The 13,900-nt window shown below is 41.5% G+C and overlaps 1 protein-coding gene across 1 annotated transcript; it reads right to left on the bottom strand.

Annotated features, from left to right (window-relative positions):
• Positions 1-3,222: 3,222 nt before the first annotated feature.
• LOC132547429 (calcium-binding protein P-like) lies at positions 3,223-3,987 on the bottom strand. Its single transcript, XM_060211184.1, has one exon. The coding sequence runs from the start codon at positions 3,985-3,987 to the stop codon at positions 3,223-3,225; it is 765 nt and encodes a 254-aa protein (XP_060067167.1).
• Between the last annotated feature and the right edge of the window lie 9,913 nt (positions 3,988-13,900).

The following is a 13,900-nucleotide window of genomic DNA, read 5'->3' as shown; positions in this document are numbered from 1 at the left end:
CGATCTAAAACGTTCTGCAGAGTTCATTAGTATACATCTAATAACTCATTTTTACTTTTTTTTGTGAGAGGGATACGAGATATTATTGTATATCTACATCATTTGGTATTATGAAATGTGTTTTGAGTCCATGAAGAATTTCATCACAATCATTTGTCTTTAGAGAAAATTCCATGTAGTAACGGAAGAAAAGCAGATTGGGTTCAGAAAATGTAAACGCATTTCCTTCCATCCAAATTAAAACGTTCAGCTTCGCACCATTTTAAATGGGGACTAACATGACGCGAAGTATTAAGGAACAAGGTTAAGTAGATCAATAGAAAATAAGGATTGACAAGACAGACATTCAAGCCTTCAAGTCCTTATCTACAACTAAGATTACATATCTAATTCACAATTCCTCACCTGCAGTTTATAGAAACTGTCCATATATTTCGTCTAAATATAGGTCAACCTATATAAGGTCGGGCGGGGTGTTGTGATCGGATTTTGATTCTACAGTATATCTATACAAGTTAAATTCAATCGAACTACCAGATTTAGTCTGTTTTATTTATCGATGAATTTGACCAGATTAACATTGATGTGGACGTATCAATACATCCTTTACAAATTAAGTAAGGGGAGACAACCCTTACAAATGTTTCATGCTAAAAGGAGGAGTGCCAGTTTGGGCCTTCTGGTGGCCATAACGAATACTTTTTATTTTTTTTCTATTCAAAACTTGAGGTCAGGCGGTTAATGACATGACATTAATCTAAGAACAGCTCAAGGCTGTTCAGCTGTTAAAAGGGGGGGGGGGGGGGGGGGGGGGGGGAACGAGGACGAGTGGGGATCAAAATCATAATTATTGCAATAATTATCAAACTGAAATATTTTGTTAAAGTTTTTTTTTTCATGTCATTTGATGATATATTTCAATACCTTCATTAGAAAAAATGACCAAAAATATGCCATTGTTGAAAAGTAGGTCACAGTAATTAAGTGTGAAGTAAGGCTGGACAGATATTGTTTGTCCAACTTTGCGTTACCTTTCACAGATTTCAACTGTTATTTTATTATTTTTGGATGAGAGAGCAACGGTCCGATCAACTCAGAGGCGAATTATAAGAGTTACGTCCCTTCACACAGTGAGTTTCCCAGAGTTAGATTGGGTAGTCTCAATCTTGAGTACTGAGTTGAGATATGTTTTGCCATATCTGTATATATTTGTACTCGAAGCAAATCCAGTAGACCTCGACGTGAAAGAGAAGACGATCTTACTGTAAAAATGTTGAGGATGTCAGTGCATTACCCTAGTCTCTGAACAGCAATGTCAATAGGTTAATTACAGGTAAAAAAAGAATGAGCCGAGTATATAATCTCTGACATCTCAGTGTCAGGCTGTTTCGGGTAGTACTGGTCAGTGTCAGGCTGTTTCGTTCAGTACTGGACAGTACCGGACTGTTTCGGGTAGTACTGAACACTACCAGGCTGTTCCGGGTAGTACTGGTCAGTGTCAGGCTGTTTCGTTCAGTACTGAACACTACCAGGCTGTTTCGGGTAGTACTGGTCAGTGTCAGGCTGTTTCGTTCAGTACTGAACACTACCAAGCTGTTTCGGGTAGTACTGGTCAGTGTCAGGCTGTTTCGTTCAGTACTGAACACTACCAGGCTGTTTCGGGTAGTACTGGTCAGTGTCAGGCTGTTTCGTTCAGTACTGAACACTACCAGGCTGTTCCGGGTAGTACTGGTCAGTGTCAGGCTGTTTCGTTCAGTACTGAACACTACCAGGCTGTTTCGGGTAGTACTGGTCTGTGTCAGGCTGTTTCGTTCAGTACTGAACACTACCAGGCTGTTTCGGGTAGTACTGGTCAGTGTCAGGCTGTTTCGTTCAGTACTGAACACTACCAGGCTGTTTCGGGTAGTACTGGTCAGTGTCAGGCTGTTTCGTTCAGTACTGAACACTACCAGGCTGTTTCGGGTAGTACTGGTCAGTGTCAGGCTGTTTCGTTCAGAACTGAACACTACCAGGCTGTTTCGGGTAGTACTGGTCAGTGTCAGGCTGTTTCGTTCAGTACTGAACACTACCAGGCTGTTCCGGGTAGTACTGGTCAGTGTCAGGCTGTTTCGTTCAGTACTGAACACTACCAGGCTGTTTCGGGTAGTACTGGTCAGTGTCAGGCTGTTTCGTTCAGTACTGAACACTACCAAGCTGTTTCGGGTAGTACTGGTCAGTGTCAGGCTGTTTCGTTCAGTACTGAACACTACCAGGCTGTTTCGGGTAGTACTGGTCAGTGTCAGGCTGTTTCGTTCAGTACTGAACACTACCAGGCTGTTCCGGGTAGTACTGGTCAGTGTCAGGCTGTTTCGTTCAGTACTGAACACTACCAGGCTGTTTCGGGTAGTACTGGTCTGTGTCAGGCTGTTTCGTTCAGTACTGAACACTACCAGGCTGTTTCGGGTAGTACTGGTCAGTGTCAGGCTGTTTCGTTCAGTACTGAACACTACCAGGCTGTTTCGGGTAGTACTGGTCAGTGTCAGGCTGTTTCGTTCAGTACTGAACACTACCAGGCTGTTTCGGGTAGTACTGGTCAGTGTCAGGCTGTTTCGTTCAGTACTGAACACTACCAGGCTGTTTCGGGTAGTACTGGTCAGTGTCAGGCTGTTTCGTTCAGTACTGAACACTACCAGGCTGTTCCGGGTAGTACTGGTCAGTGTCAGGCTGTTTCGTTCAGTACTGAACACTACCAGGCTGTTTCGGGTAGTACTGGTCTGTGTCAGGCTGTTTCGTTCAGTACTGAACACTACCAGGCTGTTTCGGGTAGTACTGGTCAGTGTCAGGCTGTTACGTTCAGTACTGAACAGTACCAGGCTGTTTCGGGTAGTACTGGTCAGTGTCAGGCTGTTACGTTCACTACTGAACAGTACCAGGCTGTTTCGGGCAGTACTGGACAGTACCGGACTGTTTCGTTCAGTACTGGACAGTACCTGGCTGTTTCGGGTAGTACTGGACAGTACCGGACTGTTTCGTTCAGTACTGGACAGTACCGGACTGTTTCGTTCAGTACTGGACAGTACCGGACTGTTTCGGGTAGTACTGGACAGTACGGGGCTGTTTCGGGTAGCACTGGACGGTATCGGGCTGTTTCGGGTAGTACTGGACAGTACCGGGCTGTTTCAGGTAGTACTGAACAGTACCAGATTGTTTCAAGTAGTACTGGACAATACCGGGTTGTTTTGGCTAGTACTGGACAGTACCGGACTGTTTCGGGTAGTACTGGACAGTACCGGGCTGTTTCGGGTAGTACTGGACATTACCTGGCTGTTTCGGGTAGTACTGAACAGTATCGGGCTGTTTCGGGTAGTATTGAACAGTACCGGGCTGTTTCGGGTAGTACTGGACAGTACCGGGCTGTTTCGGGTAGTACTGGACATTACCTGTCTGTTTTTGGTAGTACTGAACAGTACCGGGCTGTTTCGGGTAGTACTGTACAGTACCGGGCTGTTTCGGGTAGTACTGAACAGTACCGGGGCGTTTCGGGTAGTACTGGACAGTACCGGGATGTTTCGGGTAGTACTGAACAGTACCGGGCTGTTTCGGGTAGTACTGGACAGTACCGGGCTGTTTCGGGTAGTACTGGACATTACCTGTCTGTTTCGGGTAGTACTGAACAGTACCGGGCTGTTTCGGGTAGTACTGTACAGTACCGGGCTGTTTCGGGTAGTACTGAACAGTACCGGGGCGTTTCGGGTAGTACTGGACAGTACCGGGATGTTTCGGGTAGTACTGAACAGTACCGGGGCGTTTCGGGTAGTACTGGACAGTACCGAGGTGTTTCGGGTAGTACTGGACATTACCTGGCTGTTTCGGGTAGTACTGAACAGTATCGGACTGTTTCGGGTAGTACTGGACATTAGCGGGCTGTTTCGGGTAGTACTGAACAGTACCGGGGCTGTTTCGGGTAGTACCGGACAGTACCGGGGTGTTTCGGGCAGTACTGGACATTACCTGGCTGTTTCGGGTAGTACTGAACAGTATCGGGCTGTTTCGGGTAGTACTGGACAGCACCGGGGTGTTTCGGGTAGTACTGAACAGTACCGGGGTGTTTCGGGTAGTACTGGACAGTACCGGGGTGTTTCGGGTAGTACTGGACAGTACCGGGGTGTTCCGGGTAGTACCCATTAGTCTGTAAAATGAGTAAATAAAAATGTTAATATCGATAACAGTGTAATAAATGTGAATATTGACATTATTTATCATTAAAGAGACAGAAATTTTCGGCCTTCCATTACTATAGTGAGGCTGTCCATCTACTAAGGTTACGTTTAAACATTGAAATGTGTGATAATTTAAGTCATTTATGACGTAGCTTTACAAGCAACTGTCATACTGCACGAATACCTGCAAAATTCTGTCATTCATGACGACAACAGATGACGCAAGAAGACAATTTAAACTAAAATTAATTATTCATTATCGACAATTCAATCCTCGAAGGAAAAGTATTTGGGCTACTAATAACTATCGTATTTCTAAATGAAGTAGATGTGTGAATGATGTCTGGTTGCTCGGGTACGACAAAAGGAAATTCTTGGTTAACTTAAGTGGGTCTTCTAGTTTATTTACACATGCGCTTGGCATTGTACCAACAGTAAATTCGATCATTCTATGGTTATACTGAGGCCATCATAGTTGACTACAATTGGCAAGGAAAATCCTAATCGACAGAAGTTACTGAAATCGAACTATGTCTGCATCACAAAGATGTTTTATAGAAGTATGTTTAAACACATCAGTGTCCTGCAGCAGATAGATAATGATTTCTCAGTAGATCTCCCAACCTGGCATTTGTTGAGTTTTAACCCTGGAATTGTGTAGAGAAATGTTCACTCAAATGTATTAAACATCATCATCTAAGATAAATGGATGTGTGTTGTAGGGGAGGTAACCCTTACAGAATACGCTGAGCACCTTTGCCTGGACATTGGTCCATTTATTAAAGCACTTCATTAAAGTGCTGCAGATGGTAAAATGGTTTACACTGGAACTACTGTATGTTCCCCCTCCCCTTGTGAGTAACTGTGCAATGATAGAAATCGAACAATTAATTCGGCCTGTAGTGGCATATAGGTTATATCTATTTAACGCAGATCCCTTCAAGAAGAATTGTACAGTTGTGTGTAAAGACGGCAATTAACATTTATCCTATAAACTGTATTACAGAGGGTAAAGCCCTGTTAAGCAAAGTCAATTCATTTTTTCAGGTCAAAATCTTGTTCCTTATTTGTAAATACCTCCATCATTGGTTCTCTGTCTTGTTACGACCACAGTTATTGGTTCTCTGACTTGCTACGTCCACAGTCATTGGTTCTCTGTCTTGTTACGACCACAGTTATTGGTTCTCTGTCTTGCTACGTAAAGAGTCATTGGTTCTCTGTCTTGTTACGACCACAGTCACTGGTTCTCCGTCTTGTTACGTCAACAGCCATTGGTACTCTGTCTTGTTACGTCCACAGTCATTGGTACTCTGTCTTGTTACGACCACATCCACTTGTATTTTGTCTTGTTACATCCACAGTATTGGTTCTCTGTCTTGTTACGTCCACTGCCATTGGTACTTAATATTTGGTCCTACCATCAGAAAGGCAAGGTAATGTTTAAATGTAGCAATATATTAACTGTCGTTTCGTGTTACTATAGGAAGGTACAAGATCTAAGCAGGGGCACGTGAGAAAGGACTTTTTGAATCAAGGCTATCCATTTCTGTTTGATGTGTTATAACCTGGTGTAATCGGTTTATATATTGTAACACTTCCTTGATGTAGTTACTTGTTTCTGAAATGTAAAGCCACATATAAACAGTGTTAAATACATAAACATTTGACAAGAACACAGAACTCGTCATTCAGTCGGAATGCTAAAAACCGTGTATTTTCTTGTCATATTAGTTTTGTTTTAAAACCAGCAACGGGGGAAATAGGTAGCGCATTTACCGGTCACCGGCCCACGAGTGTTATTATACCAGTATAGTTACGATTGGTTCCGCTGTATCGTGACGTCACAATGCCTTGTAGGTCGCTCCATGTGTCAGTTGGCACAGTTACTGGATAGATTGGATTTTCACCTGAATATAACTAGACACCAAATTAATATTGTCCAAAAAGTTGCTTATAAGATAGAACTTTTTATATATAATTATGATTTAAAGATATCAGTCTGGTAAATCTTCGATTAAATCTTCGTTTGTCACTTTCCATAATAAAGGAAACAATTCATTGTTTAAAAGCAACATACTGAAACTGCTGATGTTAGTTACAGACAGTACCAGTACTTACAATGTCGTCCCAGTCCCACCATCGTATCAACATGGAATCATTCAGTTACAGTAAAACAAATTTTATTGGACAATAAATGGCCTGTAGCTTACACTGAAAATAGTATAATTATACAAAGTTCTATATTAGCTACAAGCTGCCACTCTCACCAGGTATGACATGCCTACTGTATCATGTCTGTTTTACCTACTGTATCATGGCTGTTTTACCTACTGTATCATGTCTGTGTTACTTACTGTATCATGTCTGTTTTACCTACTGTATCATGTCTGTGTTACCTACTGTATCATGGCTGTTTTACCTGCTGTATCATGTCTGTGTTACCTACTGCATCATGTCTGTGTTACCTGCTGTATCACGGATGCTTACCTATTGTATCATGGCTGTTTTACCTACTGTATCATGTCTGTGTTACCTACTGCATCATGTCTGTGTTACCTGCTGTAGCATGTCTGTGTTACCTACTTTATCATGTCTGTTTTACCTACAGTATCATGTCTGTGTTACCTGCTGTATCATGTCTGTGTTACCTACAGTATAATGTCTGTGTTACCTGCTGTATCATGTCTGTGTTACCTATTGCATCATATCTGTGTTACCTGCTGTATCATGTCTGTGTTACCTACTGTATCACGGCTGTGTTACCTACTGTATCATGGCTGTTTTACCTGCTGTATCATGTCTGTGTTACCTACAGTATAATGTCTGTGTTACCAGCTGTATCATGTCTGTGTTACCTATTGCATCATATCTGTGTTACCTGCTGTATCATGTCTGTGTTACCTACTGTATCACGGCTGTGTTACCTACTGTATCATGGCTGTTTTACCTACTGTATCATGTCTGTGTTACCTACTGTATCATGGCTGTTTTACCTACTGTATCATGTCTGTGTTACCTAATGTATCATAACTGTTTTACCTACTTTATCATGTCTGTGTTACCTGCTGTATCATGTCTGTGTTACCTACTGCATCATGTCTGTGTTACCTGCTGTATCATGTCTGTGTTACCTGCTGTATCATGTCTGTGTTACCTACTGTATCATGGCTGTTTTACCTACTGTATCATGTCTGTTTTACCTACTGCGTCATGTCTGTGTTACCTACTGTATCATGGCTGTTTTATCTACGGTATAGACTGTTTTACCTACTGTATCATGTCTGTGTTACCTACTGTATCATGTCTGTTGTACATACTGTACCATGTCTGTGTTACCTACTTTATCATGTCTGTGTTACCTGCTGTATCACGGATGCTTACCTATTGTATCATGGCTGTTTTACCTACTGTATCATGTCTGTGTTACCTACTGCATCATGGTTGTTTTACCTACTGTATCATGTCTGTGTTACCTACTGTATTATGACTGTTTACCCTACTGTATCATGTCTGTGTTACCTATGTATCATGTCTGTATCATGGCTGTGTCTGTATCATGTCTGTGTTACCTACTTATCACCTGTCTGTGTTACCTACTGCTGGTCTGTGTTACCTACTGTATCATGTCTGTTGTACATACTGTACCATGTCTGTGTTACCTACTTTATCATGTCTGTGTTACCTACTGTATTATGGCTGTTTACCCTACTGTATCATGTCTGTGTTACCTATTGTATCATGGCTGTTTTACCTACTGTATCATGTCTGTGTTACCTACTGTATTATGGCTGTTTACCCTACTGTATCATGTCTGTGTTACCTACTGTATCATGGCTGTTTTACCTACTGTATCATGTCTGTGTTACCTACTGCATCATGGTTGTTTTACCTACTGTATCATGTCTGTGTTACCTACTGTATCATGTCTGTGTTACCTACTGTATCATGTCTGTGTTACCTACTGCATCATGTCTGTGTTACCTGCTGTATCATTGCTGTTTACCTACCATATCATGTCTGTTTTACCTACTGTATCATGTCTGTGTTACCTGCTGTATCATGACTGTTTTACCTACTGTATCATGACTGTTTTACCTACTGTATCATGTCTGTGTTACCTACTGTATCATGGCTGTTTTACCTGCTGTATCACGGATGTTTACCTACTGTATCATGACTGTGTTACCTACTGTATCATGTCTGTGTTACCTACTGTATCATGTCTGTGTTACCTACAGTATCATGTCTGTGTTACCTGCTGTATCATGTCTGTGTTACCTACTGTATCATGGCTGTTTTACCTACTGTATCATGTCTGTTTTACCTACTATATCATGTCTGTTTTACCCATTGTATCATGACTGTTTTACTACGGTATAGACTGTTTACCTATCATATTTGTTTTACCTACTATATCATGTCTGTTTTACCCATTGTATCATGACTGTTTTACTAACTGTATCATGTCTGTGTTACCTACCGTATCATGACTGTTTTACCTACCGTATCATGGCTGTGTTACCTACTGTATCATGTCTGTGTTACCTACAGTATCATGTCTGTGTTACCTGCTGTATCATGTCTATGTTACCTACTGCATCATGTCTGTGTTACCTACTGCATCATGTCTGTGTTACCTACTGTATCATGGCTGTTTTATCTACGGTATAGACTGTGTTACCTACTGTATCATGGCTGTTTTACATATTGTATCATGGCTGTGTTACCTACTGTATCGTGTCTGTGTTACCTACTGTATCATGTCTGTTTTATCTACGGTATAGACTGTTTTACCTATTGTATCATGTCTGTGTTACCTACTTTATCATGTCTGTGTTACCTACTGTATCATGGCTGTTTTACCTACTGTATCATGGCTGTTTACCTACTGTATCATGTCTGTGTTACCTACTTACCTATCTGTGTTACCTACTGTCTGTTTTTACCTACTGTTCATGTCTGTGTTTACCTACTGTATCATGGCTGTTTTACCTATTGTATCATGGCTGTTTACCTACTGTATCATGTCTGTACTCATGTCTGTGTTACCTACTGTATCATGGCTGTTTTACCTACTGTATCACTGTATCATGTCTGTTTTACCTACTGTATCATGTCTGTGTTACCTACTGTATTATGGCTACTGTATCATGTCTGTTTTACCTACTGTATCATGTCTGTTTTACCTATTGTATCATGGCTGTGTTACCTACTGTATCGTGGTTGTTTTACCTACGGTATAGACTGTTTTACCTACTGTATCATGACTGTTTTACCTACTGAATCATGGCTGTGTTACCTACTGTATCATGACTGTTTTACCTACTGTATCATGTCTGTGTTACCTACTGTATCATGTCTGTTTTACCTGCCGTATCATGTCTGTATTACCTGCTGTATCATGTCTGTGTTATCTACTGTATCATTGCTGTACCTACTGTATCATGTCTGTGTTATCTACTGTATCATGTCTGTCTTTCCTACTTTATAATGACTGTGTTACCTACGGTCTCATGGTTGTTTTTACGGCTGTTTTTGATATTGTTCGTTTGTTGGATGTTTTTATTTTGTCCGAGTGGCTGTTACCGTGTTGATAGGCCCATTAAGATTTAAGAATCGTTTCACCAGGATAAAATATCCTACCATCATGTAATTTGTAGGGACACAGCCCATGCTGCTACAGAGGTTAAAATCATTCACTTCCTTTTTCTTTTGACAATAGTGGAGGAGGTGTGTAGTAGACGACACATGCGGTGTTTGGCCTCGGCGGCAGGGCGGCGTCAGTCTCACTTACAGGGGTCATCAGCTATACCCCGAGCCCCAGTTCTACTTACACCCATCAAAAGTATGTAGGCATTATACAGCTATCATCCCCCAATTAACATTCTGTTTCTTGTCCTTATCGAACGTATCCTCAAAGTAAATACAGGCGTGTATAATTTCACAGCGGCATAGTTCAGGCCAGGCGTGACCGGCTCTGTACACAGTATACATTACCATCTTCAGGAACGATAACGTATCGCAAGGCATGACCAATCTGATCTCGGGGATTCACCGAAACATTTTGATCTCCCAACAGCTTGGCAATTCGCCCCATCATCTACTAGAATGCTTGTTAGAGCACTTCTGCACGAGAATTTAATGACAGCAAGTTACCCTGCCAAACCACAACCGTTCAAAGATTTAGGGACATGTTATGTAAGTTGTGGTCAGTTTAGTGATCAACACCAACACCTTAAACATCTTAGGAACAGTATGTCGTGCACTACCATTGCTGTACATACAGAGTGGTCAGTACCTATTTATGAATAGCAAATGTCCGATGCAATTATTACAAGTGTAACGTCTTAGGAAATCGTAGTAGCAGTACTGTCTTAAAAGGTTAGTTACCTGTCATAGTATTGGTACTGTCCTAATGGGTTAGTTACCTGTCAGTAATGGTACTGTCCTAATGGGTTAGTTACCTGTCAGTACTGGTACTGTTCTAATGAGTTAGTTACCTGTCAGTAATGGTACTGTCCTAATGGGTTAGTTACCTGTCAGTACTGGTACTGTTCTAATGAGTTAGTTAACTGTCATAGTACTGATACTGTCCAAATGGGTTAGTTACCTGTCGTAGTACTGGTACTGTCCTAATGGGTTAGTTACCTGTCAGTACTGGTACTGTTCTAATGAGTTAGTTAACTGTCATAGTACTGATACTGTCCAAATGGGTTAGTTACCTGTCAGTACTGGTACTGTCCTAATGGGTTAGTTACCTATCGTAGTACTGGTACTGTCCAAATGGGTTAGTTACCTGTCATAGTACTGGTACTGTCTTGATGGGTTAGTTACCTGTCAGTACTGGTACTGTCTTGATGGGTTAGTTACCTATCAGTACTGGTACTGTCCTAATGGGTCAGTTACCTGTCATAGTACTGGTACAGTCCTAATGGGTTAGTTAACTGTCATAGTACTGGTACTGTCCTAATGGGTTAGTTACCTGTCAGTAATGGTACTGTCCTAATGGGTTAGTTACCTGTCAGTACTGATACTGTCCTAATGGGTTAGTTACCTGTCAGTAATGGTACTGTCCTAATGGGTTAGTTAACTGTCGTAGTACTGGTACTGTCCTAATGGGTTAGTTAACTGTCGTAGTACTGGTACTGTCCTAATGGGTTAGTTACATGTCAGTACTGGTACTGTCCTAATGGGTTAGTTAACTGTCGTAGTACTGGTACTGTCCAAATGGGTCAGTTACCTGTCGTAGTACTGATACAGTCCTAATGAGTTAGTTACCTGTCAGTAATGGTACTGTCCTAATGAGTTAGTTACCTGTCGTAGTACTGGTACTGTCCAAATGGGTTAGTTACCTGTCGTAGTACTGGTACTGTCCTAATGGGTTAGTTACCTGTCAGTACTGGTACTGTCCTAATGGGTTAGTTACCTATCGTAGTACTGGTACTGTCCTAATGGGTTAGTTACCTGTCAGTAATGGTACTGTCCTAATGGGTTAGTTACCTATCGTAGTACTGGTACTGTCCTAATGGGTTAGTTACCTATCGTAGTACTGGTACTGTCCTAATGGGTTAGTTACCTGTCAGTACTGGTACTGTCCTAATGGGTTAGTTACCTGTCGTAGTACTGGTACTGTCCAAATGGGTTAGTTACCTATCGTAGTACTGGTACTGTCCTAATGGGTTATTTACCTGTCATAGTACTGGTACTGTCTTGATGGGTTAGTTACTGGTACTGTCCTAATGGGTTAGTTACCTATCGTAGTACTGGTACTGTCCTAATGGGTTAGTTACCTGGTACTGGTACTGTCCTAATGTGTTAGTTACCTGTCAGTAATGGTACTGTCCTAATGGGTTAGTTACCTATCGTAGTACTGGTACTGTCCTAATGGGTTAGTTAACTGTCATAGTACTGGTACTGTCCTAATGGGTTAGTTACCTATCGTAGTACTGGTACTGTCCTAATGGGTTAGTTACCTATCGTAGTACTGGTACTGTCCTAATGGGTTAGTTACCTATCGTAGTACTGGTACTGTCCTAATGGGTTAGTTACCTGTCAGTAATGGTACTGTCCTAATGGGTTAGTTACCTATCGTAGTACTGGTACTGTCCAAATGGGTTAGTTACCTGTCATAGTACTGGTACTGTCCTAATGGGTTAGTTACCTGTCATAGTACTGGTACTGTCGTGATGGGTTAGTTACCTATCAGTACTGGTACTGTCCTAATGGGTTAGTTTCCTGTCATAGTACTGGTACTGTCTTGATGGGTTAGTTACCTGTCATAGTACTGGTACTGTCTTGATGGGTTAGTTACCTATCAGTACTGGTACTGTCCTAATGGGTTAGTTTCCTGTCATAGTACTGGTACTGTCTTGATGGGTTAGTTACCTGTCATAGTACTGGTACTGTCTTGATGGGTTAGTTACCTATCAGTACTGGTACTGTCCTAATGGGTTAGTTTCCTGTCATAGTACTGGTACTGTCCTAATGGGTTAGTTACCTGTCATAGTACTGGTACTGTCCTAATGAGTTAGTTACCTATCGTAGTACTGGTACTGTCTTGATGGGTTAGTTACCTATCAGTACTGGTACTGTCTTGATGGGTTAGTTACCTATCAGTACTGGTACTGTCCTAATGGGTTAGTTTCCTGTCATAGTACTGGTACAGTCCTAATGAGTTAGTTACCTATCGTAGTACTGGTACTGTCTTGATGGGTTAGTTACCTATCGTAGTACTGTACTGGTACTGTCATTAATGGCTGTACTAGTTTCCTGTCATAGTACTGGTACAGTCCTAATGAGTTAGTTACCTATCGTAGTACTGGTACTGTCATTAAGGCTGTACTAATTACGACAGGTAACTAGCTCGTTCAGGCTGTACTAATTACGACAGGTAACTAACTCGTTTAGGTTGTACTAATTACGACAGGTAGCTAACTCGTTTAGGTTGTACTAATTACGACAGGTAGCTAACTCGTTTAGGTTGTACTAATTACGACAGGTAACTAACTCGTTTAGGTTGTACTTATTACGACAGGTAACTAACTCGTTTAGGTTGTACTAATTACGACAGGTAGCTAACTCGTTTAGGTTGTACTAATTACGACAGGTAGCTAACTCGTTTAGGTTGTACTAATTACGACAGGTAGCTAACTCGTTTAGGTTGTACTAATTACGACAGGTAGCTAACTCGTTTAAGTTGTACTAATTACGACAGGTAGCTAACTCGTTTAGGTTGTACTAATTACGACAGGTAGCTAACTCGTTTAGGTTGTACTAATTACGACAGGTAGCTAACTCGTTTAGGTTGTACTAATTACGACAGGTAGCTAACTCGTTTAGGTTGTACTAATTACGACAGGTAGCTAACTCGTTTAGGTTGTACTAATTACGACAGGTAGCTAACTCGTTTAGGTTGTACTAATTACGACAGGTAACTAACTCGTTTAGGTTGTACTAATTACGACAGGTAACTAACATATTAAGGCTGTACTGCTTGTTATTTTCCTGACTCTAACTACGATGGGTAAATAACTCCACAAGGCTGTCATAATTTTACCAATGGAAACGCTATACTATCAACGACAGATTACTAAACTTTCTTGGTACTGAGATAAATGTCGTGGGGGCTCTAGATTTGGCACGCCCATTGAGATGGTGTCAGTGACAGCCTGATGTGTACTCGCGTGTCAGAGCTAGACTCT

This window comes from Ylistrum balloti, unplaced genomic scaffold, assembly GCF_031769215.1.
Source record: "Ylistrum balloti isolate Yb309-2 unplaced genomic scaffold, AGI_CSIRO_Ybal_v1 Utg369954, whole genome shotgun sequence".
Classification (NCBI taxonomy): Eukaryota; Metazoa; Mollusca; class Bivalvia; order Pectinida; family Pectinidae; genus Ylistrum; species Ylistrum balloti.
The sequence above is the reverse complement of the archived record's forward strand: the minus strand, read 5'-3'. Positions and strand labels throughout refer to the sequence as shown.

Bases quoted from the DNA above. Each gene is read 5' to 3' on its own strand.
- LOC132547429 (XM_060211184.1), bottom strand. From the start codon at position 3,987: ATGTCCAGTACTGCCCGAAACACCCCGGTACTGTCCGGTACTACCCGA.